The sequence below is a fragment of the Heteronotia binoei genome, chromosome 20 (assembly GCF_032191835.1).
Source record: "Heteronotia binoei isolate CCM8104 ecotype False Entrance Well chromosome 20, APGP_CSIRO_Hbin_v1, whole genome shotgun sequence".
NCBI classification, from domain to species: domain Eukaryota; kingdom Metazoa; phylum Chordata; class Lepidosauria; order Squamata; family Gekkonidae; genus Heteronotia; species Heteronotia binoei.
In genome coordinates, this window is record NC_083242.1 from 21,923,838 (window position 1) to 21,950,702 (window position 26,865).

The 26,865-nt window shown below is 44.6% G+C and overlaps 1 protein-coding gene across 3 annotated transcripts in view; it reads left to right on the plus strand.

Annotated features, from left to right (window-relative positions):
* The first annotated feature begins 320 nt into the window (after positions 1-320).
* The window catches only part of MARF1 (meiosis regulator and mRNA stability factor 1), a 539,974-nt gene continuing 513,429 nt past the window's right edge, over positions 321-26,865 (plus strand). For all 3 annotated transcript variants that reach the window (XM_060260926.1, XM_060260924.1, XM_060260925.1), the window contains exons 1-10: positions 321-458; positions 4,607-4,805; positions 6,586-7,242; positions 10,447-10,621; positions 12,503-12,729; positions 14,280-14,397; positions 19,700-19,872; positions 20,623-21,057; positions 22,164-22,336; positions 22,422-22,580. In XM_060260926.1, coding sequence (XP_060116909.1) covers positions 4,665-4,805; positions 6,586-7,242; positions 10,447-10,621; positions 12,503-12,729; positions 14,280-14,397; positions 19,700-19,872; positions 20,623-21,057; positions 22,164-22,336; positions 22,422-22,580 — 2,258 coding nt within the window. In that variant the 5' untranslated portion in view covers positions 321-458; positions 4,607-4,664. The remainder of the gene's footprint in view (positions 459-4,606; positions 4,806-6,585; positions 7,243-10,446; positions 10,622-12,502; positions 12,730-14,279; positions 14,398-19,699; positions 19,873-20,622; positions 21,058-22,163; positions 22,337-22,421; positions 22,581-26,865) is intronic.

Genomic DNA, 26,865 nt, shown 5'->3' on the forward strand with positions numbered 1-26,865 from the left:
ATTTAGGAAGAGGTATTTGTGAGTTTCTTGCATTGTGCAGAGGGTTGGACATTGTGCAGAGGTCCCTTCCAACTCTGTCTTTAAGGAACTCCTGCTCTTTTCTACTACTGCTACAGACAGACGTAACAACCCATCTTGATTTTACGGTGTATATAACTCTCTCCTTTCCCCCGTACGTCTCTGTAACCCACATCCGTCTTGAATAAAACAGCTGAGCTTCGAAAGAAAGAAAAAATAAGAAAATTAAATACCACAGCCGCCATGTTGGTTTTTTCACTTCTTTTTACGACAGCGCCCCCGTCTTGCTTGACGGCCGGGAGGCGGCGGAAGTGGCGGAAGGCGAAGGAGGACGGGAGCAAAACAAAGGGGCGGAGGAGGAGGTGGCGGCGGCGGCGGCGGCGGCGGCGGCGGCGGGGCTGGAGGCGAGGGCGGGAAGCGCGCTGCCGGGATGCTGAGCGGTGAGGCCTGGCCGGGGGGCGGGCGGGCCCCCCCAAGGCCGAGCGTCGCCCGCGGGGTGGGGCGGAGAGGGCAGTCGGAGCCTCCCCCCGCGCTTTCCCGTCCTTCCCTTGGGAGCGAGGAGGCGGCTGACTGGGCTTGAGGAGAGACGCCCAGCAGTTCGGGGGCGTTCCCGTTCTTTGGGGGGCTCTTTTGTGGGGAGGGAGAAGCTTTCGGAGTCCGGCGTGCCCGGGGGCGCTGATTCTCCTTGTTGACGGGCTGTGTCTTCCTGTATCCTCGTGGGGGAAAGTGATGCCTATCATACGCAAAATGCACAAGGCGAAGGTGGTTTGCTGGGGGCGAAGCTTTTTTTGTTCTTTTAAAAGCCGGGATAGTTTCAGTGCAACCCTAAGGACGCTTTTCCTGGGAGTAAGCCCCATTGAATAGGCTGCGGTAGAATTCAGAGGAGACCAGTGTTCCTCTAAACTTTAGAGTGTTGTGAGTAAAAATTCTACTTTGTGAGCTACTGGCACGAAAGATGTGAGCTGCTGCATCAATTAGTGTGCTCTAGGGTCATCTTTCCTGAGCTAAGACAAAAATGTGTGAGCTGGAGGCTAAAAATCTGTGAGCTAGCCCACACTAACTCAGCCTAGCAGGGAACACTGGAGGAGACCTGCTTAGGATTGCTTTTTTTAAAGACTAAGAAGAGAGCAACGCTTAGAAGGTCTACTCTGTGTTGAAGGCTAAGAGACCAGTCCTAAGGAGGTCTGCTCTGAACTGAAGGCTAAGAAGGCAATCCTAAGCATGTCTACTCTGACTTGAAGGCTAAGAGAACAGTCCTAATGAGGTCTACTTTGAATTCTTCTGCAGTCTGTTCAGTGGGACTTACTCCTAGGAAAGTGTCTTCAGGGTTACACTGTAAGAACATGAATTTCTTGAGCCTGCTTCGGTGGGGAGGGTGGGATATAAATTAAAAATTATTATTTCATGATTAGCTCTCTAATATGTGGAGGGAAACGAAAGTGGGAGTTCTGTTTAAGGGGAAGGAAGGAGGCAGGGAGAGGTGGGCGTGGATTGTCTTCGGATTCTTTCCAGCGTGATTAGCTAGGAAAACAGTTCTGCATGTGGCTGCAAACTTTTTTTATTATTATTTAAAGGCTTCCCTGGGCAGTTAGCCCGGTGGAATTAACATGGGCTTACTTCTGAGTAACTTACATTGTCTTGTTAAGTGCAATATAAAGGCATGCTATGATTGGATGTCCCATCGGGTTACTGCATTGTGCTGTGTAATCTACCCTTAGTCTCTGAAAGATGAACTCTAAATACCATAAAATAGTTTTGTTCTCTGTTGCATCATATGCACATGTGTTGAAAGTAATACCATTTTCCTGAATGCATTTTTTGTTGTGTGTATTTACAGTGTGAATTGCTTTACAAACATTTGTTTAAAGCAGATTTTTAAATCTTTTAAGTGAGTTTTTAAAAAGCATTTTATGCTGGAAATATAAGGGTGAATGTGAATGTTACAGAGTGAAATCAATATATTTTTTAAATGGATAAAGCCTGTTGTATTGCCCAGGTTTTTTTATAGCTATTATATAAATATTTGGTATAATTCTTTTCAATGAGCATTTGTAAAATAGTTTTCAGTATTAAAATATTTATGGTTGCAGAATGATATACCATCTTTCCAACTGGGCAAAATCTGTTTTATATTGGGTAGATATTTCATGTTGTATTTGTAATGTGGAACTATTATCATATGATGAGTGGTGAAAACTTTATTTGCTCCCCCCCGCAAAAAAAAATTCTACTAGGATATGGATTAGAGGACAAGGAAAATTAGCAAAGACTTTTAAAATGTTGCTTTAAGTCTGGATATCATAACAAGGTCAGACACCTACATTTGCCAGGAAAACTATCTTTTTATTGTGATGCTTTTAAATGCTTCAAGGTACTCTTTGAAGAACAGAGCAGAGGTTAAAAAGTATGAACACATGAACTTTCAGAGTTATTTATGAGAGGTAGTATAGTCTGAAGCAAAATGTGTGAATGTGGAGTTGTTGGTGGTGTAATTCAATTCATTGTATTGCTATTAAAAAAAATTAAAAATGCTGTTGGTGACAGCATCATGTGTCCAGAAGTCAGAAAGCCTGCACTTTCACATGTAAACTGTTAGTTTACTACAAGATTGACTTATTATTATTTATTGAATTAATAGGCAACCTTTCCCTGATCATGTACACTTGCTCTGTGTGTTGAGACAAACATGTGCCTAGGGCTTTTGAAAAAAGTAGTGCCTGACTCATATATATAAATGTGTATATGTATTTGTAGGAGAGGGGGGTTTTTACACCTCAGGTGGTCATGTTACAATAGTGCATAGGGCTATAATATTCTGAAGGACATTTGAAACTTTACTATCCTCTTCCTTCCTGCACACAATTTGGGTATAGTTAAGGGACAAAGGAGATGAATTAGGAATTTTTAAAATGGTGTTTAATCCTGAATGAAGTTTTACCTTTCTTAAATTCATTAAAGGCTGCTTGCTGACACGCACACACACAAAATCACACACAAGCATAGAAACAAGGTTGTTTTAATTGGTCCAATTGATCTGAAGGTCTTCAGCTCATAGAATAAAAATGAAGGTGCTATTCTTATGGACTTACATGCTGCATACTGTTTTTTTATGGGCCATAAAATGTAGAATAGTTCTTTTAAAATTATTGGTTATAATAATAATACATTTATTTATATCCTGCCTCCCCACCGAAGCAGGCTCAGGGCGGCTCACAGCATATTAATCCATTCTACAATAAAACCATACAATTCATAGTTATACATTATAAAACCAACATTTAAAACATTTCTATTTAAAATTAACTTTTCTGGTGCTATGTTGTAAATTTAATTGTGATTGTAATGGCGGGAAAACACCTACAGCGAGTCTATCAATGGCTCAATAATCAAGCGAAGTTCATCTTAAAAAGAATGGTCTTGCAGGCCCTGCGGAATTGCTCAAGACTTCGCAGGGCCCGCACTTCGTCCGGAAGTTGATTCCACAAGTGTGGAGCTGCAATGGAGAAGGCCCTGGGTGTCATCTGTATATTATGGCACCCAAGCCCATACCTCCGGGCAATCTGGGCAAGGGGGGTGCATATAGGTGTTAAATAACATCGGGGAGAGAACTGCTCCCCACAGCACCCCACAGTCTAGTGCGTGGCTCTGGGACAGCTCTCCCCCAATTGCCACCCTTTGTCCCCGTCCCTCGAGGAAGGAGGAATGCCATTGTAGGGCCAACCCCCTAACCCCTGTGTCGGCGAGCCGGCGGGTCAGCAACTGATGGTTGACCGAGCAATTATGTATTACAGTAGGTGTTTACAAGGGGCAGGGTGCATGCACGCTCCAAATTTTCAAAATTCAGGCTTCCTAGATACTTACTGAGCAGCTGATTTTCCCTGACCTTTAAGTCTGATTAAAGTGGTACCAAACTAAATAGTCATACTGGCAATAAGTTGTCTTCATATGGTAGTCAGACCAGCTAATAGTAAGCATAAGGCCCATATGGAAAGGAAAGGTCCCCTGTGCAAGCACCAGTCGTTTCCGACTCTGGGGTGACATTGTTTTCACTACATTTTCATGGCAGACTTTATGGGGTGGTTTGCCATTGCCTTCCCCAGTCATTTACAGCTTCACAAATTGAAAAGTGTAGTCATGCTTTCACTGTTTTGCCTGTTTCCTAGTTTTCAAACAGAGCTGGTTGTTGTATCTATTATTTGTTACATTGCTGTGAGTGAAATGAAGCTGCTTGAGAAATAATAAGGGGTGGTACTCTGTAGCTGCGTGACATTCCCATTGACTGTTAACTATTTTGCACCTCTTCATTGAACTAAAAGTTAGACTTTGTCCAGGTTATCCTGACAAACTAAATAAAGTATTGCACAAACCTAAAGACCTCCCAATATGTTGAGCTCCCCAGCAAGGCTTGGTGTTTGTAGTTGAAGGTTAATGTGCTTGAAAGTGCCTAACAGTGCAATCCTATGCAGTTTCACTTTGCTAACTTTTGACTTCAGTGGACTTAGAAGAGAATGCTTAGGCTGTCTCTAAAGAAGTTGAAATGCATTGTACTCAGCTTTAATGTGTGTTAAAATCTCTACATTTTCCACAGGTAGAAAGAATGAAAGGAAGGAAATATGCAAGAATGTTGAATGTCATAGGACTGTATAATGGAAAACACAACGGAGGACCTCTGTACTAGATCACTTGGATGGCTTCAGCAGCAAGATAAGGATGCTAAACAATGGCTCTGGAAATTCTCTAATTGTTTTGCAGCTGCGGAACAAAATTTATCTTTCAGTACAAAGACGGTAGGATTTGGGTATATATTTGCAAAAATTGAAACCATATCATAGACCTAAGGGCTGCTTGATAAATGGTGTTGTGTTGAACAATGTTGTTTAAGATTGGAGAAACCGCCCCCGCCCCACACACACACTTCAGCAACTATTCATAACTGGGTTACGATGAACCGCAGTCCCATGTCATTTTGTGTTAGCATAGCTTTGACTTGCTCATGGATGCTTTCTGATCTGTACTCAACTGTTCATATGGTTTCTGTTTATATGACCTTGTATTCTAACTTCAGAGGTTTATTTCCTTTTCATCCAATTTAGAGACACTTTCAAAGAAATGCAGTTTGTAACTGAATAGGCAGCATCTTGCTACAAATTTATTCTTTGCTTTAAAAGGCAAATCTGTTTAGGAGTTTTTAACCACTTTCCTGGTAAAATACGGATCCGACATATGGGGAGTGCATTTGAGATGTCATCAGTAAACATGATTGATAAAATCTTTGGCTCCAGGTTAAGCAAACTTGATTATCTGGAATGTTGAAGTTAGTAGATATGCATATCCCTTTATTGCTTTTGTGATAGGAGTAGGTATTTTTCCCCCTCCTCTCCAAAAATATTGCTAATTGGATGTTTTGTCGTGAGGTGGCTGTCTAACAGAGAGAGTGCCATACAGATACTTTGAATAAAGCTCAATAAAGCACATTCACAAAGCTCTGAGATTTCTTTGTTTCTTTATTCTGTAGGGAAACAGTTTATAGCAATCCTGATTCCCCCCCCCACTTGAAACCTTGTGCTTGTCTGAGTGTAAGGCACTCAGAATGCTCTTGTCTTTTTTTGTTTTTCCTTCCTAAGCCAGTTTTTACTGTTCTTCTCCCCCCCAACATGTAACCTTGTGCTTGTCTGAGTGTAAGGCACTAAGATGGCTCTTGTCTTTTTTTGGTTTTCCTTCCTAAGCCAGTTTCTGCTTTCCCTCCCCCCCCCCCCCCCAGGTTTCATATGTTTTCTGTATCTTGATTTCTTTTGTGTGAAGTTTCTTTTCTTTCCAAGATGGGGAAAAATGAAAATTCAACAAAAGGAATCAAGATTTAGGAGGTTTTAACCACTTCTCCGGTAAGAAAAACAGATCTGATATATGGGGATTGCATGTGAGAACCACTATTGGCCTCTGCTTAGGAGCTTTTAAACTCTTTCCTGGTAAAGGACAGATCTGACATACGGGGAGTGCATATGAAATGTCATCAGTAAACATGATCGATAAAATCTTTGGCTCGAGGTTAAGCAAATTTGGTAATCTGGAATGCTGAAGTTAGTAGGTATGCATATCCTTTTATTGCTTTTGTGATAGGTGTGTGTGTGTCTGTATACACACACACAGACACACACTTGCAGTGCAAGAGAAGCTTGGAGACACAGAGGCAGGGTCGCAAGGCTAGGTGAGGCCTTGAAGAGGTCTTGTAGGCAAAAGCTGGGAGTGTTCCCTGTGCAGCTTTATCTCCACCGCCCCAATCTTGCTGTCCTGTCACCATTCCATTCCCCTTTCTCCACATTCCTTGCTTTAGAAAGAGAAAAAATTGGTTGAACTGGAGTGAAGCAAGTGGTATAAACTATGCAAAGGGATCAAAAGGATTGCCAAATTGGTCTCTCCTTGGGGGGGGGGCAGGGAACTCAGATGCTGCAGTCCTGTTCATTTAATCTTGTTTATTAATGTTCCTCTGGCTTATCTTTCATCTGTGGGAGACGCAGCCTCATTATTGCTTTGGCACTGAACCTTTGTAATATCTTTCTACCCCTCAAGGATGATCCCATGGAGAGCAAGAAGGGTCCTGTGGCTTTGAAGGATGCCCCGTCTCCTCACCATCCTGGCCCCCAGCAGTTAGCAGCCCTTTCCCTTCCCGATGTTCACTCCCTTCAGCAGAAGCAAATGCAGCTTTTGTCCGGTTCCAAAGTAAGCTGTTGTGCTCGTGGCTCTGAAGCTGCTCCTCAGCTCCACGGTGGTGGCGGTGCTTTGATTCACCCTGGCACGGCATTGGACTCACAAGGCACTGGGACGGTCACTTGTCAAGTTGGGTCAGGGTTTGCTTTTTCATCTGCGCCTTCGCTGAAGAATGCTCCAGCTAGCAGCGGCATGGCAGGCGTTGCGAGCGACTTGTCCGGAGTGTGCCTAGAAAATAACATCTCTTCCTGTCCACATTTCCCCTGCTGCGGGAAACTCCACTTTCAGTCCTGTCATGGTAACGTGCATAAACTGCATCAGTTTCCCTCTCATCAAAGCTGCACCTCTTCGGGTTATTTTCCTTGTTCCGAATTCACAAGTGGGGCTACGGGGCTTCTGGAGGAACACATTGCACAATCGGAGTGTGCTTCTTGTGTTTGCACCAGCTCACTGCACCTAAAAGTGGCACCTTCTGTGTGTTTAAAGGGCTCTCACTACTGCAGTGAGTGTTTAAGCAAGGTTTGTATCTTCTTATGCTCTGTGTTAACAAAAGGGTCTGTTAAAGCTTGACAGCGCCACCTTTTCTCAGCTCCACCCCCAGCAACTAGCCTAATGTGTTTGTTGAGCTCTGTTCCTGCATGAGGTCTGCCTGTAGCATTTGCAAAGCAAGGCTAGTTTAAACATTTAGGAATATAAAAGCTTTAAACAGCTAACTGTTTTCATCCCTACCTGCTAATACTGCATTTAACTTGCATGTTTTTGGGCTATGCTTGTGTAGGGAATGGACGTTTTGTCTCTTGCTAAACCCAGCACAGAGTTGCAAATGAGTTTTGCCTCTGTTGGATTTCACAGACAGCTAGCACTTTCTACTCTGCACCATGCAAATTAAATTTTGCAAATGTGATTGTTTGTTCCTGCTGGAGTTTACAGAGTACCAGCTCTCTCACCCGCTCTCCTGACTTCTCCCATGCATAAAGGTTGCAAATGAGGGTTGGCTGCTTCTCTAGATTGCAAAAATTCCATTTCCTTTCTTGCTGCTGATCTGCTCATTACCCTTTCTGGAACCAGAAAGTGAAAGTGAAACTTTCCCAGCTTTGGAAAGTCCCTACTTCAGGGGTGTTGAATTCTTTTGTTATGAGGGTCAGATCTGACATAAATGAGACCTTAGAGGGCCAAACCTCTGTGTGTGTTCCCATTTAAAATTAGGCAGCAGAGATAGAAACTTTATAAAGGACACAGACAATTATAATTAAAGTTTTTTTAAAAAAACTTAAAACATGCTTAAAACATTAGCCCTTTTTGGTCTTAAAGGTGTTCTCTTTGTTTTCTCCCATGGGATCCAAGGAACTGGGCAAAGGAAGCTCTGACTCTTTCCTTCCTTCCCCAGGGGACCAGAAGTGTGAGGAGCCTCAGCCAAAGAAGGAAGAGAGGCTTGGCTTAATAGTGCCAATGTGCAATTGAAAGAATCTGGCAAAGCAAGCTCTGCCACCCCCTCCTTCCTTCGCAAAGGAGGAGCCCCAGCCAATGGAGAAAACAGGGGTTTTGCTACAAAAGGAAGCAACAGAGAGGGAGAAGGAAGCAGATGACAGCCAGTTGCTTGGGGGCCTGATAGGAGCCCTCTGAGGGCCTGATTCTGCCCCCAGGCCAGATATTTGACACCCCTGCCCTACTTGTTCGCATTCAGAGTTTACTTGAATTCAAGTTTCTGTAATCATTGGTGCAATTGCAAAACAGATGTTGCTGGGGTTAATGTTGAAAGAAGATGATATTAAATCTCTTACTTTGACAAATATTTTCACAGTTGAGACTTGTGTAGTTGTAGAGTGAAACATTTCATTAAGCCTTGCGTTAATGCAACATGGCCTGTTCATTTTTTAACTGGTGGTTATATTTGAATGGTGGTCAGGGAAATTGACAAATGGTGGTTAGAGAGTGTCAGGAAAATGAAAAATAAAATTTTAGTGGCAACCCTGCATTTCCCATCACAATATGTATTACTGGATAACATGTACATGATGCTGCAGTGATTGTTTATATGTTAACTGTACATTATTCAATGGTGATAGATAAATTTATTTCTTAACCGGTTGCTTCCTAGACTGGCTGCAATAATCAATCAAATGTATTTTTAAAAAGCAAATAATGGAATTATGAGTAATGGGAGAGAAATTAGGTTAGCTTTTTGTTGTGGTGATAGATCCTACAACAGCTTTATCATAGCTTCAATAAAATCATAAGAAACTGAAGAGTTTAGGATTAGGCTTTATAGTAGCAATAATTAGAAGATGTCATCAAAATACAAAACTGTGGAATCTGGGAAATGAGTCTGCCTTCTAACTTCTGAGGTTAGCTTCTCGAACCAAAGTAAGTTTGTCGAGACCTGGTTTAAGGTAACTTTATGTGACCAGCGCAGTTTTCAGAGAAAGAAACTTAGAGATTGTTTCACTGCACACTATTATTTGAGGCAGAAAAAGAATAATGTACACTGCCCTTGTGAACCTTGGAGGATGAGAATGTAACATGTGGTATGTCTAGCAAATACTGTATGGAATCTAAAATAAGCGTTTGTCTTTTTTTAAGACAGGCTGGCTACTGGAAACTAAAATTAATTCCCTAGAAATTCATTCAACTTAAATTATAATTCAGGTTCACAATTGCAAAAGTACATATTCAGGAGGTTGCACTGAAATCTTTTGAGGGTTGGAAGCAAATCTGATCTTTGGCTTTAACATATAATGTAAAGTTACCTGGACAGCCAGGCACTTAGTATACAAGAGTGGAAAGTATACAATAATACATTTTTTTGTGTTCTTAAGCTAGTCACTGATACTGTGGATTGTGAACTGGCAGCTACCAGCTTTTGGTTTGGGCATTCTAAATTTCCATTAAAATTAGGCTGTTCAGTAAATAATCTCTTGATGTCAGTTGGGGTCACTCTGTGGCAGGTGTTGGGACCCACCTGTGATGGGGCATTTCTTTAAACAGCCACATAGAGATTAAATAAACTGACTGAATGCATTAAAACAATGCATTAATGACTAAATCACAGCACTGCTTGATGAGTGAATGTTCCCTTAAAACATTCAATCTTTGCAAAGGGCAGCCTTCCATCTCAAAAAAAGAGGTTGAGGCTTGTTCGTTTGTTCCAGGCTCAAAATGAAACCCTGTTATTCCCCAGCCAATAAACCGTATAATGTGGTAATTAAACTTCTATTTAAAAATAATCTCATCGCTATTGACTTGATTGAACAAAACATTAAGTAGATACACAGACCCATCAAAATCAATCCCATATATATACATGTCACTTCTTTTTAAAAAAAGTTTTCAAATTTCTTACTGTGCCAAAAAGATGAAAGTAGAATTCACTGAATTCCAGGCTTGAGAGATTCAGAGGTTATAGTGTGTGATATACAGATGTTGTTACATATGCCAGCAGATGACTTCACTAAACTTTTTAATGTGTGCCTTCTAAAGGCATGATGTCAGACATCTCTTAGCATCCCAAACTGTAAGGGTGCTACAACTGTTGTTTTTTTTAAAGGCATGCTTTCAGCTTCGAGCAAGAACCTAAAAGCAAAGTTTCAGGCCTGCTGTATCTGAACATCCTAAACAGTGATAAAAAGTTAAAATCTGCAAACAAGTCAGTTTTCTTAATCTATGTGCAACGTCCTGAACTAATAATAACATAAACTAAACAATGCTGAATTTCCTCCCCCACAGCCATCCAGAGAGAGTATGGTTGATGCAGCTAAAATCTGGCCCAATATCCCACCTCCAAGCACTCAAGCTGCATCTGTGTCCGTCCCGCTGTGTAATGGCTGTGGAACCAAAGGGACAAGAAAAGAGAAGAGCTTACTGCTGGCAAGCAGCTTTGGACAGTTGCCGCAGAAATATGGTACAACCATGTTTTGTTTCTGTCTAAAGATAATGTCATCTATGCTTTTCCCAGGATAATGTTGAAACACAGTTGTTCTAGCTCTCATTTATGTTTAATCCTTGATAGAATTGTCTTTACTACCACACAGTATCCAAGTGAGACCTAAACTGAAAATATGAACATTCACAGTTCTACTGAGTTGTTTCTGTGTCTGAAATGGCACAAATTCCATTAGGCTATTGCTCTTTAAATTAACCGTTGGTTCTACATTAAGCAGGCCATTGTGAGCTGGTAACAACAGTCTTATGGAAGAGTTCAGTGTAATTCTCCTTGACTGAGAGAAGTTGTCTTTTTCTGGGCTATGCCTCCTACTTATTCCAAAAGAGTATATACAAATTAAGCTGATCCTTTAGAGGGTAAGTGGGGGTGGATCTTCCCCAGGAAGAAAGCCATGCCGGACTCCAGGCAAGGCTTACTTATCCAGCTCCATTTTGTAGGCCATAACAACAAAAATAGTGTATGAGAGAGCCTAATTTCTTCATTCTCCAACAAGACCGATTGTGTGTTCCCAAGGTGGTTCTTTCCATTTTAACCAGAAAATGGTTTAACTTTCCAATTATCCAAATCCAGCATGTGTAAAAGAAAAATTGTCACTGAACATTGTTACATCAAACGGATGGATCCTCTTCATTGTGGATGCCTTGTTTGTTTCTCGCAGTACCTATGCATTGGGAAGGAGAGTTCCTACAGCTGTGGCTTTTCTCCTGGATTCAACAATGTATAGTCGGAGTTTATCAAGGATTTTACCATCCTGTGCCCTAGTGGGTCTCTGTGCATTTGATGGGAGCAGCAGCTAAATGCCCCTGTTGATAAAATCTTCAGGGCAACTGTCTGGCCAGGTTGTTGTTTTTAGCTTTTGTTAAGCATTAAGCAGAAGCTACCTTTGGAGGCAGAGTTCTTCAGCTAGCGGATGGTAGATCATTGATCCTTTCCCTCCCAACACAGCTTAGTTGGTGGTACATCCTAAATGAGGATCATTTCCCTCCACTGAAGGAGAATGAAACATTGGACTTGGTGTGAGGGTTTTTTATCTTCAATGGTGGCAAAATCATCTTTGCCTCCCACAGTGTGGAACTGCCCACAATCCCTTTATTTTCTCTTGGCTCTGTTTGTAGGTCGTTGATTTGCATTGAGATAATCTTCCCAAGAGGAAGCCTAGCCTAGCGAGTTTTCTAGTTTCTGGGTTTTTCCCTTCATGGAAATGGCTTGAAGGCTAGGGAAGGCCCCCTCTTACTGGTCCTCTTAAGAACCAGTGTAATTTACATTGCCAGAGGACAATGACTTTGTCCCCACTGAAGAGAAGAAACTGTCATGGTTAGTCCCAACGGTTTGCTCTGCATAGGGCTATACTGGAAAAACTCCTTTGCTGTGCATGTAGCAGTTGCACAGGCCATGAAAAGGCCCCTCTGAAGTGGGGTAGGGGGTCCCAGGGTTCCCTCTAAGCTGAGTTTGTGTGAGCTAGCTCACAGTTTTTTAGCCTCTGGCTCACACATTTTGTCTTAGCTCAGGAAGGATGATCCCAGAGCAAAGTAATTTATGCAGTAGCCAAATTGCTCGCTCACAACTTCAGTGCTAGTTGCTCACAAAGTAGAATTTTTGCTCACAAGACTCCACGACTTAGAGGGAGCATTGGTAGAGACCATTGAGGTGGTTGCTCTTAATACAAACAAAACCTTCCCTAGGATATGATTAAATAATGCCTCTTTGTGACGTGTGCCAAATTTGGCATTCTGATTTTTGTTTTACATTTCAACATTGTGAAAATGCAGTAGAATTTTACAGCAGCGGTATTCCAAAGTGTTGACTGGGTTTCCCCCTCTCCCCCCCTCCCAATTACAGGATCTCCTGAAGTTGCCCTGAGTAGCCAAGTGCTAGAGAACCTGCCCCCTGTTGGAGTTTTCTGGGATATTGAAAACTGCTCTGTCCCGTCAGGCCGTTCGGCTGTGGCAGTCGTGCAGCGAATTCGTGAGAAATTTTTTAAAGGCCATCGGGAGGCAGAATTCATTTGCGTGTGTGACATCAGTAAGGAGAACAAAGAAGTTATTGAGGAGCTGAACAATTGCCAGGTAAAGTCCTCTGAAGTAAAGACTGATAACGGCTGGTGCAAAACCCTTGCATTGGCTTGAAGCAAAGCGTGGAGTGCGTTGGCACGGATTCCAATCAGCTGCATGAAAACAAACTGTGGATTGTAGGGTAAATAACCCATGATGCTGATGGTTCAGCTTTCTAGGTTAAATCAGCAGAGCAGCAATTCTGTTGATTGCTTAAAATTTGTAGCTGATGGCATGATAAGATGAGGTTTTGGGAGGTTTTCTGCATATTAGCCTCTCAAATTATTTCAGTTAAACACGCAGAGATAAATATGTACACTGTAGGTATTCCACATGAGTTTCCAATAGCCATTTAGCTGACAAGAAGTGTGTGATGGGGAGTCAGTAAATCACACAAACTGTAGTTTAAAGTAGGGATGGGCATGAATAATAAAAAGTAGTTCAGTTTGGGGTGGCCCCCAAATTCAACCAGCCCAATTTCAGACTGAGTTTCACTTCATCAACTGGTTCGTACCCGTCCCTAGTTTAAATGTTTGTTGTCTGCCCAGCTGGACTGGCTTTATATCTGTTATGTATTAAGCCTATTTTTAAAAGCATTTTTAGAAGTGAGAGGAATTTTTTGTGAAAAAATACAATAGTGATAATGTATGGAAAACCTCTCCATTGACACAATTCTAATGCAGCCACCCTGGGTAATTTTTAGACCCTTGTTTCCCTTGAAGTGAGTGTAAGCTCAGAAATGCCAGTGGCAGTGGCTTCTGCTCTTTCATGCAGCTTCTCAAATGGCACCTTCCTCATTGTATAGTTGGGCCAGAGGTTCATCGGAAGAAGCCCCCGTGGTGCAGAGTGGTAAAGCTGCAGTATTGCAGTTGGAGCTCTCTGCTCACGGCCTGAGTTCGATCCCGGTGGAAGCTGGGTTCAGGTACCTGGCTCAAGGTTGACTCAGCCTTCTATCCTTCTGAAGTCAGTAAAATGAGTACCCAGCTTGCCAGGGGGCAAAGTGTAGATGACTGGGGAAGGCAATGCCAAACCACCCTGTAAAAAGTCTGCCGTGAAAACGTCATGATGCGACATCATCCCAGAATCGGAAACAACTGGTGCTTGCACAGGGGACTACCTTTACCTTTTTTAGGTTCATCTGATCATTTATTTGGAGTGGTGGGGGCACTCCACGGGCTTGTTTTCTTTAGCTCTGCCGCTTTTTTAACTGGCTGTGCTGAGGATTTTACTGCAGGCTGAATGTAGAATCTTCTCCGTGCTTGCTGTGACTTACTCCCCAGAGTTTCTGTGGTGGGAAGAAAGCTTGCATTTAGGGAAAGGACCAAAATCCCTTGTCCTCTATGCCTCTGAAACCATTGGCATACAGCAGAATTTGAGAGAAAGAAGAAGTGATTTAGAAGCTTGGCAGTTCCTTGGCAGTTGGCTTTACTGTGCTTGATGTCACTGCCATGTCTTCCAAAGGGGACAGTGCTCTAGACATAATAGAGAACTGCTGTCATCTTAAAAAAGAAAATTTACCTGCTACTGTTTTTAAGAATCGTTCACCAGGTTCTTCATTTCTTTAGGTGACAGTTGCACACATTAACGCCACAGCAAAGAATGCAGCTGATGACAAACTCAGGCAGAGTCTAAGAAGATTTGCTGATACACATGCTGCACCAGCCACTGTGGTCCTTGTCTCCAGTACGTCTAAACCGTTATCTTTGTCTTAAGGTCTTGTGACTTGTTTGGTGAACTCTTGCTCTAGTTTTAAGAATCAGAGTTGTCTCTGTTGGTTCAGACCCCCCCCCCCCCCCCCCGAATGTGGATTTTTCAATACAAATGTCTATCCTGGTAACCCTGCCTTTTCCGCAGCACATCTTTATTCAGGTTAAGTATTGCAGTAGTTTTCTTGTTTGTTGCGTATAAATGGCCTCAAGCAGAAGTTGTGTTCAGTTGTTCTTAAAGGCACACTCCACTTGTTTTCCATCAACTTGGGTGATAGTGTATAGAATAAGTAAATTGTTCATAGTACACAGCAGTTTCAGGCAAAGTGGCAGTGCTGGATAGCATGAATGAATGCTGTGTTGAAATATTATTCTGTAGATGTAAACTTTTAGGTCACAGTAAATGCAGGTTGCTCGTTGTGTGTCTGCAGTGGTTGGCTGCCTTCCTTCTATATTGGTGGTGGTCACAGGAAGTGGTATCTGACCACTGTGTGCTGCAAACAATTTCTTTGAAGCTAGCTTTTGAGTCCTTCAGGGACTCTCAAGGTTGAAGTTTTTTGTGAAGTCTGGATGAGAGAGATTTGTTGCTACTCTTACCGATGAAAGAGATAGCAGAAGGGGGGTAGAACAAAAGGGAAATTAAGCGTTTAGCTACTGAATGGAGATGAAAATTGAGAGACCTGAGAGCTTCTTAGCCTTCTGAAGCATGGAGACTTCCCACTGAACTTGGTAAAAGCCACTCCCTTTCCCCTTCCCCCTGCACTCAGGCAGCACGATAGTCTCTTCTCTTTGGCTCTTTGTTTGGGACCACCTGTTGCTCAGCCACTCAGATGCTTCTGTTTCATCCTCTCTTTCTGCTCAGTACACAGCATAAGAACATAAGAACATAAGAGAAGCCATGTTGGATCAGGCCAACGGCCCATCAAGTCCAACACTCTGTGTCACACAGTGGCAAAAAATGTTATATACACACATACACTGTGGCTAATAGCCACTGATGGACCTGTGCTCCATACACTGTGGCTAATAGCCACTGATGGACCTGTGCTCCATACACTGTGGCTAATAGCCACTGATGGACCTGTGCTCCATATTTTTATCTAAACCCCTCTTGAATGTGGCTATACTTGTGGCCGCCACCACCTCCTGTGGCAGTGAATTCCACATGTTAATCACCCTTTGGGTGAAGAAGTACTTCCTTTTATATAATTTGTCTGATGGCTCTTGTTGAGGAAATAATCACATGAAGTGTTGGATCACTGTTTTAGCATGTCCAAGGTGCATTTCCACCACACTTAGTACAGCCTATATTTAGGATTTGGGGGCTGGGGTGATTGAATGGTTGGTGATTGGACAACTCCAAGCCTTCCTGGGTGAGGCACATTGTTTACATCCCTTCCAATCTGGTTTCGGGCCTTGAACAGCCTTGGTTGCCCTGGTGACTTGACCTGGGAGATGGACAGAGGGAATGTGACTCCACTGATTCTCCTGGGCCTCTCAGTGGCTTTCCATACCATCGCTCATGGTATCTTTATAGACTACTTATCTGGTCTTGGGAGGCATCATTCTGTGGTGGCTCCAGTCATTCCTGGAGGGTAGGTGTCAGAAGGTGGTGCTGGGATAGTTTGGTGTAGTGGTGAAGTGCGTGGACTCTTATCTGGGAGAACTGGGTTTGATTCCCCTCTCCTCCACTTGCAGCTGCTAGAATAGCCTTGGGTCAGCCATAGCTTTCACAGGAGTTGTCCTTGAAAGGGCAGCTGCTGGGAGAGCCCTCTCCAGCCCCACCCAGGGTGTCGGTTGTGGGGGGAGAAGATATGGGAGATTGTGAGCTGCTCTGAGTTCTGATTCAGGGAGAAGGGTGGAGTATAAATCTGCAATTCTTCTTCTTCTGTTTGGCCCTTTGGCCTTTGACCTGTGGGGTCCCACAAGGCTTCATCTTGTCTCCTATGTTCTTGGACATCTATGTGAAACTGCTGGGTGAGGTCATTGGAAAGTTGGGCTGGGTTGCCACCAAGACTCCCTCTAAGCTGTGGAGTCTTGTGAGCAAATGTTCTACATTGTGAGCTACTGGCATTAAAGTTGTGAGCTACTGCATAAATTAGCTTGCTCTGGGGCCATTTTTCCTGAGCTAAGACAAAAATGTGTGAGCCAGAGACTAAAAATGTGTGAGCTGCTAGCTGACACTAACTCAGCTTAGAGAGAACACAGGTTGGCACCAATGTGCAGATGACATTCAGCTCTATCTCACACTTCCAGCTGATTCCAAGGAGGCTGTAGAAACCCCAAACCAGTGCCTGGAGGCAGTTTTGGAGGTGGATGCAACTTAATGTATTGAAGCTTTAGCTCAGGAAGACAGAAGTGCTACTGGTGGGTGGAAGGGACCCGGGATGTAAAGGGTCAGCCCAGTCCCTCTGAAGGAACAGGTCTGTACTCTGGGGATGTGGTGCTCTTGGGCCCAGGCCTGCTACTGGATAAGCAGGTGGCAGCCGTGGCCAAGAGTACCTTTTACCAGCTTTGTCTGGTTAGCCAGCTGTGACTGTTCCTGGACAGGAAAAATCTGGCAGCTGCGGAATGTGCCCTGATTATATCCAGATTAGATCACTGTAGTGCTCTCTATATGGAGCTGTTGCAGCCAGGTTATTGGCTGGAGTGGTTAGTAGGTACCATATCATTCCATTCTTGACCCAACTACACTGGCCTCCAGTTTGTTTCCAGGCATAATTCAAGGTGCTGGTCCTTACTTTCAAAGCCTTATATGGTTTGGGACCAACATACCTGAAGGACTAATTGACCCTGGGTGACCAAACTTGCTTAACATAAGAACCACATAAAATAAACGTCAGATGTTTGAGAGCCATAAGACTGAATGCCAGATGTTTGAGAGCTGGAAGAGAGGAGAGTGTCAGCTTGTGTTCAATTGCATCCTATTGATCCTTACCACATTGCCTATACTGTTTATTTGCTTAGAACTAACCCTAGGGCCCTTTGATAGAATGCTAGGTATGCCAACCAGGGGGAGGGAAGAGCAGGGCGCCAGAGGCCATAAACGGCGGGAAGACCAGAGGGAGGCGCCGCCGCTTCCCAGCCGCTGCAAGGACATCGGCCGAAGGGGGGAGGCTGGATGGCCCAGGGAGGGAGATAGCCAGCGTGTGAATCAAACACCTTGGAGAGGGAAAATAACTTTGTTTTGAGAATGATTTAGAGGCCCCTGTCTTTGATGTGCCCCCATAAATGCTAGTGCCTTTTCAATGTATGTTATCACTCTCAAAGACCTTCTGCAGTAGTAACATTGTATATTCAATAAAAAGAAACTTATTTCAAAAGAAAGAGTTCTATTATTTTGAAGAATCAATGAACCCTGCGCTGACAGAGAGGTGGAAAGAAAGCAACTTTAAATGCATTCTCTAAGCTGGCTGATGGGGTAGTGGGGGCTTCAAGAGGCACACATGTGGCTCCCAAACTTAGGAGTTCGGCCCTTGGCCCTTATGAACCCACCCAACAGTTAGTCATCTTCAGAGACCCTGCTTCAAGTGGCCTTCCCTTCCAAGGCTAGGCAGGTAGCAACCCAGGAGCGAGCACTCTCAGTCATGGGATCAAAGCCCTGGTGCTCTTCCCAGAGAGATTCGTCTGTCCCCTTCTGTTGTCATCTTCCACCAGCAGAGGAAGACTTTGTTGTTTTGTTCCGCCTTCCTCCGATGATTTTCTCTCTTCCTAAACAATGTGTTTTTGTTTTGTATGTATTCTAACTTTAAAAAAAAAAAACCTTTAAAAGGTTGTTTTAATGTTTTAAATTTATGATGATTTTATAATGTATGCTTTTATTACTGTGGTTTTATAATGTAATTTAATCGTGTCTCTTTTAAGTTGTTAGCCGTGTTATTATATTTTAAGTAGCCATGTTTGTAAGGGCAGAAAGGCAGGATATAAATTTTGTAAATAATAATCAAGAGAATGTATCATACAGGCATTATTGCATGTTGGAAATAAGTGCCTTCCTAGTGTAGATTGCCAGTGAAAAGTGGAGGTTATTGGTCGTCCAGGCCAGTGTTTTCTGATTTCCAGCAGCATCCATTTCCCAGTCCTCCCTTCCTCCCCTTCTCTAACTGGAGCTCCGCTGGATAAGACCAGAGGGCCATCTAGTCAAGTATTCTACTTCCTACAAAGGCCATTCTAGCTGGCCCATAGAAGCTGAGGCCTGTTGGTTATCCCCAACAATTGCCCCTGAACATGAATGTTCTCACTACCTACAGTACCTAATATCCATTGATAGGCCTAATATCTCTAAATTCTTCTTAAGGCAGCTGATGCTACATTCTATAGCAGCAAATTTTGTAAGTCAACCATTTTGTGAAGCAGTGCTATACTAAGGATGGGTGGGTAGCTCACATTAAGGCAGGTTGGTTAAGGCTAACAGAGAAAAGAACACTTTAAAATGTTTTAACAGTGTACCAAGCTTTTAAAATCACATTTTCTCAACTGACAACTGGGGCTTCTATTTTGCATATAATTCATTTTCCCTTCTGGTAGTCTTCTGCATAACTAGATATATGTGGGCAGCCGTGTTTGTCTGAAGCAGTAGAACAAACTAGGAGTCACGTTGCACCTTTAAGACGAACAAAGTTTTCTTCAGAACGTAAGCTTTTGTGTGCTCTAAGCACACTTCATCAGACAAGGAATCACACTGATTCTTCGTCTGATGAAGTGTGCTTAGAGCACATGAAAGCTTCCGTTCTGAATAAAACTTTGTTCGTCTTAAAGGTGCACATGACTCCTACTTCGTTCTTCTGCATAACTGTTTTCTCTCTCACTTTCTGAAGTGGGAGGACCCTATTTATGAGCAAGAAAAATCAGTGCCTGGTGTTCTGTTGCTTTTTGAGAGAGGGAAACTTAATTAAATAGGATCCTGATATTTATTAACTAATCCAGGTGCTTGATTCTTCTGTCAATATGAATCCAGGAAAAACTACTATATTAAAAACGCAACACGTTTCCCGTTAATATTGTTTGATTATTCTGAGCATCTGGCCTCTTCATATAGATACATGTACATTGATTGATTCCCATTCTTGAAATTAACATTGTAGGGAATTCAGAGGAGACAGATAGGGGCAAGCAGCAGAAGAGAGGAGGAAGGGGTCAGTTTTATGGCCATGCTGCTTTTTATTGCTAGATGTTCCTTAATATTGCTGTGCAGTCTCAATGGAAATTCCCAGTGACAATGAGAACACATCAGAATCACCTTTATTTATGGGCATGTGTGTTGGATCTCTGCTTTTCAGCCGATGTGAACTTTGCACTAGAACTCAGTGACCTGAGACACCGCCATGGTTTCCACATCATCCTGGTGCATAAAAACCAAGCTTCTGAAGCGCTCCTGCATCATGCCCATGAGCTGGTCAGATTTGAGGAATTTATTTCAGATTTGCCTCCACGATTACCACTCAAAAAACCAGTAAGTAATTCTCCCCCCCAGTTTTTGGCTGAATAGATTGGAGCGCTGATTTCCATCTGGGCAAAAAACAAGCGCTTGCCAACTTAGCACATTTCATACAGGGTCTGTTACAGGAATCTAATCTAAAAAGTTGTTCACATAGCTGTGTTTTGTTCTCTAGGTCCCTTTTTTGTTTTGTGATGAGAATTCAGGTCTGCTGCAGAACTAGCATCCCCCAGATCATTTCAGTGCTGAAGTGCTTTATTTTACCATATGCAGCTTTGGTTCTCTGGGAAAAGCAGTAAGCAAAATAACTGCTGAGGGAAATGAAATTTAAACGTCTTGTGCGTCTCCAGAGTGCAGGAACTCGTGTTGAACTTTCCACTGCTGCTGAAAGCCTCAGTCAAGATTCTAGTCCTCTTGGTTATGGGGATTAACTTGCAAAACAAGGGCAGGATCTGCTGAAGCATAAACTAAGGAGACCTTTATAGGCAAGAGTTCTAGAATTTTTCTCTGCAGCCATTGGTGTATTTTTATAATTACTGTGTCCTTGTCAAAAATGTTGAGGTGTGATTGTGTCCCAGCTTTTGGTGCAGCCTGGGCAAATGGGGAAATATTGGTATTCTAATGGTTCAGTTGTTTTTATCTAATTATTTTCTGCTGTTTCTACCAGCCTTGTGTCCCAAGTTGACTTGGGAGAAAGGCATGCATGCAGATATTTTAGATCAGCATTTAAAAGCCAAATTTAAAATCCTTTGTACCCTGACCTAGGCATGCCATACTCTGTTATATGTTTACAACCTGCCTACAAACCGGGACACCAAAAGCGTCTGTTACAGGCTCCGGCGTTTGTCAGATAACTGTGGAGGCAAAGTGCTGACCATTTCCGGCACCAGTGCAATCCTCCGCTTCTTAAACCAAGACAGCGCAGAACGTGCTCAGAAGCGAATGGAGAACGAAGACGTCTTCGGCAACCGGATTGTTGTGTCTTTTGCCCCCCACAACAAAGAGCTCACTGAAACTAAGAACATGGGCTTAATCGGAGCTGAGAAAGTGAAGTCTCCCAAACGAGTGAATAAGAATGCAAAGCTGTGCCTCGCAAGCAGAGAGTCAAATGACCAGTCTTCCAGCTCTAAAACCCTTGCAGGGAAAGGCCTTCAAACACACGGCTCAGCTACCAAAAACACAAGCATCAAGAGCCTACAGGTATCTTGTACCTTTAAAACATTTAATAAGTAACGTATTTTTTAAAATGAAATTAGGAAGTAGAGCCTCGCAAAGAAATAGGTTGTGAATAATGGGTTGGCTCTTGCGCAGTGCTAAAAGCTGCTGTTGCAGGGCGCAGGCTTTTCGTTTTTGGGAGCTGCTTAATTGTTTTCAAGAGCCTTGGGAGCCACCAGTCACAAAATGATGGCTAAGGAGGTGGAGGCAGCCACAAAACAGAGGCTTGTACTAAAACAGTATTTCAAAGCAGGTCTGTAGTGCTCAGGTAGGAAGATGTTTTCTGAAAGCAAGCCAGTTCCCACCCCCAATTCTAACTTGCCCTGCAAGAGGGAAAATACAAAATTACCGTTTTTTCCCCTGAAAGTAGCAAGGAGAGCCAGTTTGGTGTAGTGGTTAAGGGCGCGGACTCTTATCTGGGAGAACCAGGTTTGATTCCCCACTCCTCCCCTCGCAGCTCCTGGAATGGCCTTGGGTCAGCCATAGCTCTGGCAGAGGTTGTCCTTGAAAAGGCAGCTGCTGTGAGAGCCCTCTCCAGCCCCACCCACCTCACAGGGTGTCTGTTGTGGGGGAGGAAGGGAAAGGAGATTGTAGGCTGTTCTGAGACTCTGTCCTTGAAAGGGCAGCTGCTGTGAGAGCCCTCTCCAGCCCCACCCACCTCACAGGGTGTCTTTTGTGGGGGAGGAAGGGAAAGGAGATTGTGAGCCTCTTTGTGACTTCGGAGTGGAGGGTGGGATATAAATCCAATATCTTCTTCATCTTCTTCAAGTAGCAGCTTTGATGCAGAGGGAAAGCCTTAATAGCATGCTGTTTACCCACCCAGAGCAAACCCGTCTGTATGTGGATGTGGTGGAGGAGAGGAGGTGAATGGGGAAGAGTGTTGGTGTTGTCCTTTCCCCATCCAGAGCCAAGGTGTGTGCCTGTGCTGTCCTTCCACCCATGTGCTGTGGGAATGCACCCTGCGTTCATACTCCTTCCTCTTGCCACACATCTCACCATGGGCCCGATGTCACCAAGAGTCACTTGCAGTTACTTCGCTGCAAAACAGTACAAAGTGCCTTCTGACATTTTTTCCCCCCCTTCTTTCAAAGGAGTTGTGTCGGATCAAGTCAGTGCTCAGTCCTAAGACTGTGAGAAGTACCGAAAGTCACCAAGACCAGTCGAGAGAGAGCATCGCTTCACTCAGCAACTCTATGATGAATTCTGCACCTTTGGCATCTACAAAGGCTGGAACAGGGGAACTGGTTTATAAAAACAGTCAAAAGTATGTCACGGGCAGCGCTGAGTTTTTTCAGGGCTCAAATAAGAACGGTGCACTAGTATTTCCATTCTTCTCTCTTCCAATACAGAAAGGACCCATTTACAGCCAGAAGCATCAGCAACTCTCCGGTAGAGAGAAAAGAGAAGGATGATGTATTCCAAATCAGTTATCCATCTGCTTTCAGTATGCTCTCAGCATCAAGGCAGCTCAGTCCTTTGCTGATATCTCAAAGTTGCTGGTCATCGAGGTGAGTATTTGACAGTAAACAAAGCTCTGTATGTTCTCCACAAGCACCAAATGTGCGCGATGGAAGCTTCTGGATATCCTAGAAACGCACTTTCTTGCACAGTGCCAAGTGCGCTCGTTTCTCGACCGCATTTTGTTATGTAGAGAGCATGTCATCAACTCTCCAGCTCTCCCCCCTTATTTACAATCCAGAGGGCACATAGCGAAAACATCTGGCCCTGGGATGTTTATACTAGAGCCTGGTAGCTCCAAGCCGCCTTCCCCCCCACCTTCACACAGACAACTCTTATCTCTTCACAGAGAAGTGTGAGAAGGTTTGATGTTTCCAATAGCCTAAGATTCCTTAGTAGTAAAATAGATAGTTGCTTAGTAACCTTTGAATCTGTGACTCCAGTATGCATCTGCAATGTAACCATTTGATGAGATCCTATAAAGCAACTGTAACTGTCTGTATCCCATTACTCCCAAGGCTTGTGTCCTTGGCAAAGCTCCTGAGTTTCTTACAATATACCTATCATTTGATTCAAAACAAAAGGACTCTGTTAATGGGAAATATCGGCGCTTGACATTTTGGGAGTAATTCCACCTGGGGACTTAACTGAATTGGAAACTTTCTACCGTGATGGTGGAGAGAGTTCCAGATAACGCAGAGGTCCCCGACAACCCAGAACTGCCGGTTGGCGAGGATCAAGGACCCGACACAGTCCTGAGGCAACCTTCGTGGCACATACTCGGCTGGGAGAGGGTCCCTGCTGCACATACAGTGACTATTCCGAAGATCCCCCTCCAAAGGATTGGGGCCCCAGAAGGTCTACTAGCCTGATGGATGAAGCACCAGCACAGAGGGAAGTGATCTTAGCGCTGCCTCCCCACGCACACGGGGGACGATAGCGATCAAGGCACATCAGAGGCAAGTGGGGGTGACGGTCGAGAAGATTGGGGTACTGATCCGATCCCAGATGAGGAAGAGGAGAAACAGGATCCCGACCCACAGGACTTCCTCCAAATAATGAGGTTTGAAATGGTGGAGATGGCCAGAACTCTCAAGGAGGAAATGCGAGTGAACAACTCCTTCATGACTCAAGAAGTGAGGAGGCAGCTCGACCGGATACTGCAACCACCAGCACCGGGGTGGGGTGGGGGCCAACCACAACCCCCACCTCCACTGCCGCAGCAACCGCAACCACTGCCGCCACTGAGGCCAGTAGATTGCGGGAGGGGTCGCAAGTTGGATGCCACCTTCGACAGGGATCCCGAAGAGGTGGAATACTTTTTGATACAAGCTAACAGCTTCATGTACTACTGGGGGCATACCTTCCCTGATGAGTTGAGCCGAGTGGATTACTTAGGATCCAAACTGAAAGGGGCCACCAAGAGATGGTACGTGAGCCTCTATGAAACCAGAAGCCTGGAACTAGATACGGTGGCAGCGTTCCTGCGGGCACTACTGACGCAGTACAAAGACCGCTTACAAGAGACCCGAGCGCTGATGACCCTGCAAGACCTACAACAGGGGACCAAGGCGGTAAGAGAGTACATGGCAGAATTTCAGGCCAACGCCGCCAAAGTATGGGGCTGGAGCGAGCCGATGAAAATCGAGCCATTCCAGAGAGGCCTGAATGCCACCGTGCTGGATCAAGCCCTCCAACAAGCTCGCCCTACCTCGCGGGTGGGGTGGGTGCTACTTGTGGGAGAAGTAGATACCAACATGAAGAGAGTGGCTTTCCAGCGCCAACAGCAGCAAGGGAGTAAGGGGGGACGTGAGTCTCGGCCAGGGGCAAGGGCGGAAGGCAGGCCAGTTCGGAGGGGGATCCAACCCCCTCCCCCCCCCGCGCTGCTTTCATGTGGAGACCCTAACCACATGGCTTCAAACTGCCCTGAGAGGCCTCAAGGCCCTCACTCCGAAGACCAGTGCACCCAAAGCGAAGAAGGCGGCGGGATGAGCGAAGGAGCCAGCAAAAGGCAGCTTGGCATCCTCAACCCCACGAGAAGAAAAGATCATCGTCATCAACGAACTGGGAGAAGAATCCTGGGAAGAAGAGCCAGCAGGAAACCGGAGCAACCTGCAATGCGCAGTGTTGAGCAGCAGGTCATGGAACTGATGGCGCCACTGAGGGTAAGAATTACGGGGACTTTGTTTTTTATCCCACTGACTTTACTGGACCCTAACCTTAAACGTTTTATACACGCCCGAGCGCTACTAGACTCTGGGTGCACCAGAGACATAATCACACCCAAACTAGTAGAGGCTCTCGGACTCCCTACAAGTCCCTTGCAGCATCCCATCCAATTTGAGCAAATGGATGGAACGATAATGAAGGGGGAGCCCTGCATGGAAGAAGCCCAAAGGGTGCCGGTAGGGATAGAAGACCGCTGGGACACGTAGATTTTTGTCGTGGCCCCCTCATCCTCTTTTGACATCGTCTTGGGGGTGGGGTGGCTGGCTAAACATGAGCCTAACATCAGATGGGGGGTCCATATCATAGACTAGAGACGCAGTGTGTGAGCACCACAGATGGAACGAAGGGCGGGGCCTCGAACCTCCCCCCCCCCGAACGAGAAACTATGCCTTACCAGAGAGGAAGTGAGATCGATCCCGAAGGAGTATCAAGACTTAAAACAAGTGTTCAGTGAAGAAGAAGCTAACGAGCTCCCCACCACCACCAGAACACTGACTGTGCTATAGAATTAATACCGAGACAGAGCCTCCCCAGAGCAAAATATACTGCATGGGGTGGACCGAAAAGGCAGAGCTCCGCGAGTTCTTCGATAAAAACCTAAAACGTGGTTTCATCCAGCTGGCCACCACGCCCCACGCTGCCCCGGTGGTCTTTAGGAAGAAAAAGGATGGGGGGGCTGAGGCTATGCATGGATTTCAGGGGGATTAACGCGATTTCGGTGTCCAGTGTGTACCCCATACCCCTCATAAAAGACCTATTAAGCACTGTGTCAGAAGGAAAGATTTTTACCAAGCTGGATCTGTGGGATGCCTACTTCCGGGTGCGCATAAAGGAGGGGGACGAATGGAAAACGCATTTAGCACACCGATGGGACAGTTTGAATACTTAATCATGCCATTCGGCTTTCAGAGGGCCCTCAGGGTCCTCATGAACTTCATAAACGAGGTGCTGTGGAAGTATTTGTACCACGGGGTAGTGGTGTACCTGGATGATAAAATTATTTATTCAAAAGACCTCCCCTTACATGTGAGATTAGTGAGGGAAATATTGGCAACCCTCTATGAGAACCAACTGCATGCAAAACTATCTAAGTGTGAGTTCCATAAGATGGAACTGGATTACGTGGGCTACAGAGTGTCGGGGAAGGGATTGGTGATGGATCCAGGCAAAATACAAGCTGTGTTGGATTGGGAACCCCTGAGGACACATAGACAGCTCCAATCCTTCATCGCATTTGCAAATTTTTATCGTAATTTTGTACAGGGGTTCGCCCACACAATGCTCCCCCTGACGGACCTCCTTAAAATGAAAGGCCAAGCGGCCGGGAGCCAAACTGAAATGGACAGAAAGTTGCCAAGAGGCGTTCACTAAATTAAAGAGACTGTTTACCAATGAACCCATCCTGATCCACCCTAATGAATTAAAACCCTTTGTGGTTCAATGTGACGCCAGTGATGTTGCTGTGGGGGCAATTCTAATGCAACCAGATGAGAGAGGGTCCCTAAAGCCTTGCGCTTACATCTCCAAAAATTTTTTCCAAGACCAAAGAAACTGGTCGGTGTGGGACAAAGAGCCATTTGCTGTAACGTTCGCGTTAAAGACATGGAGATCCTGGCTCGAAGGAGCGAGGGTCCCGTTTGAGATATGGACAGACCATAAAAATTTAGAGGCCCTAACAGACCGTCGGAAACTAACTGAAAAGCAAATCCAATGGGCGGGGTCTTCACCAATTTGATTTCAAGCTAAAACACATCCCGAGGTCTAAGAACCTTTTAGCGGACACTTTTATCACGTCTTCCCCAGCACAACAGCCAAAGAGAGGAGGTGATTAATTCGTTAAATCTCCCCCAGCCACTTGGGGAGAGCTGTGACTACCCACTCACAGTCAAAGTGCGAAAAGACCGAAGAGCAATGGGGGGAGAAACTGAGTAAAGAGGTAGAAAAGGAAGGAGATGCAAAAACGGAGGGGGTGAAAAGAGGGGAGGGAGGCTTTTGGTACAAGGACAATAAACTTTACGTACCAGAGAGCCTCAGAAAAGAAGTGCTGTAGCCCTGCCATGACAACAAGATAACCGGGCATTTTGGGTATGTCAAAACCCTGCGCCT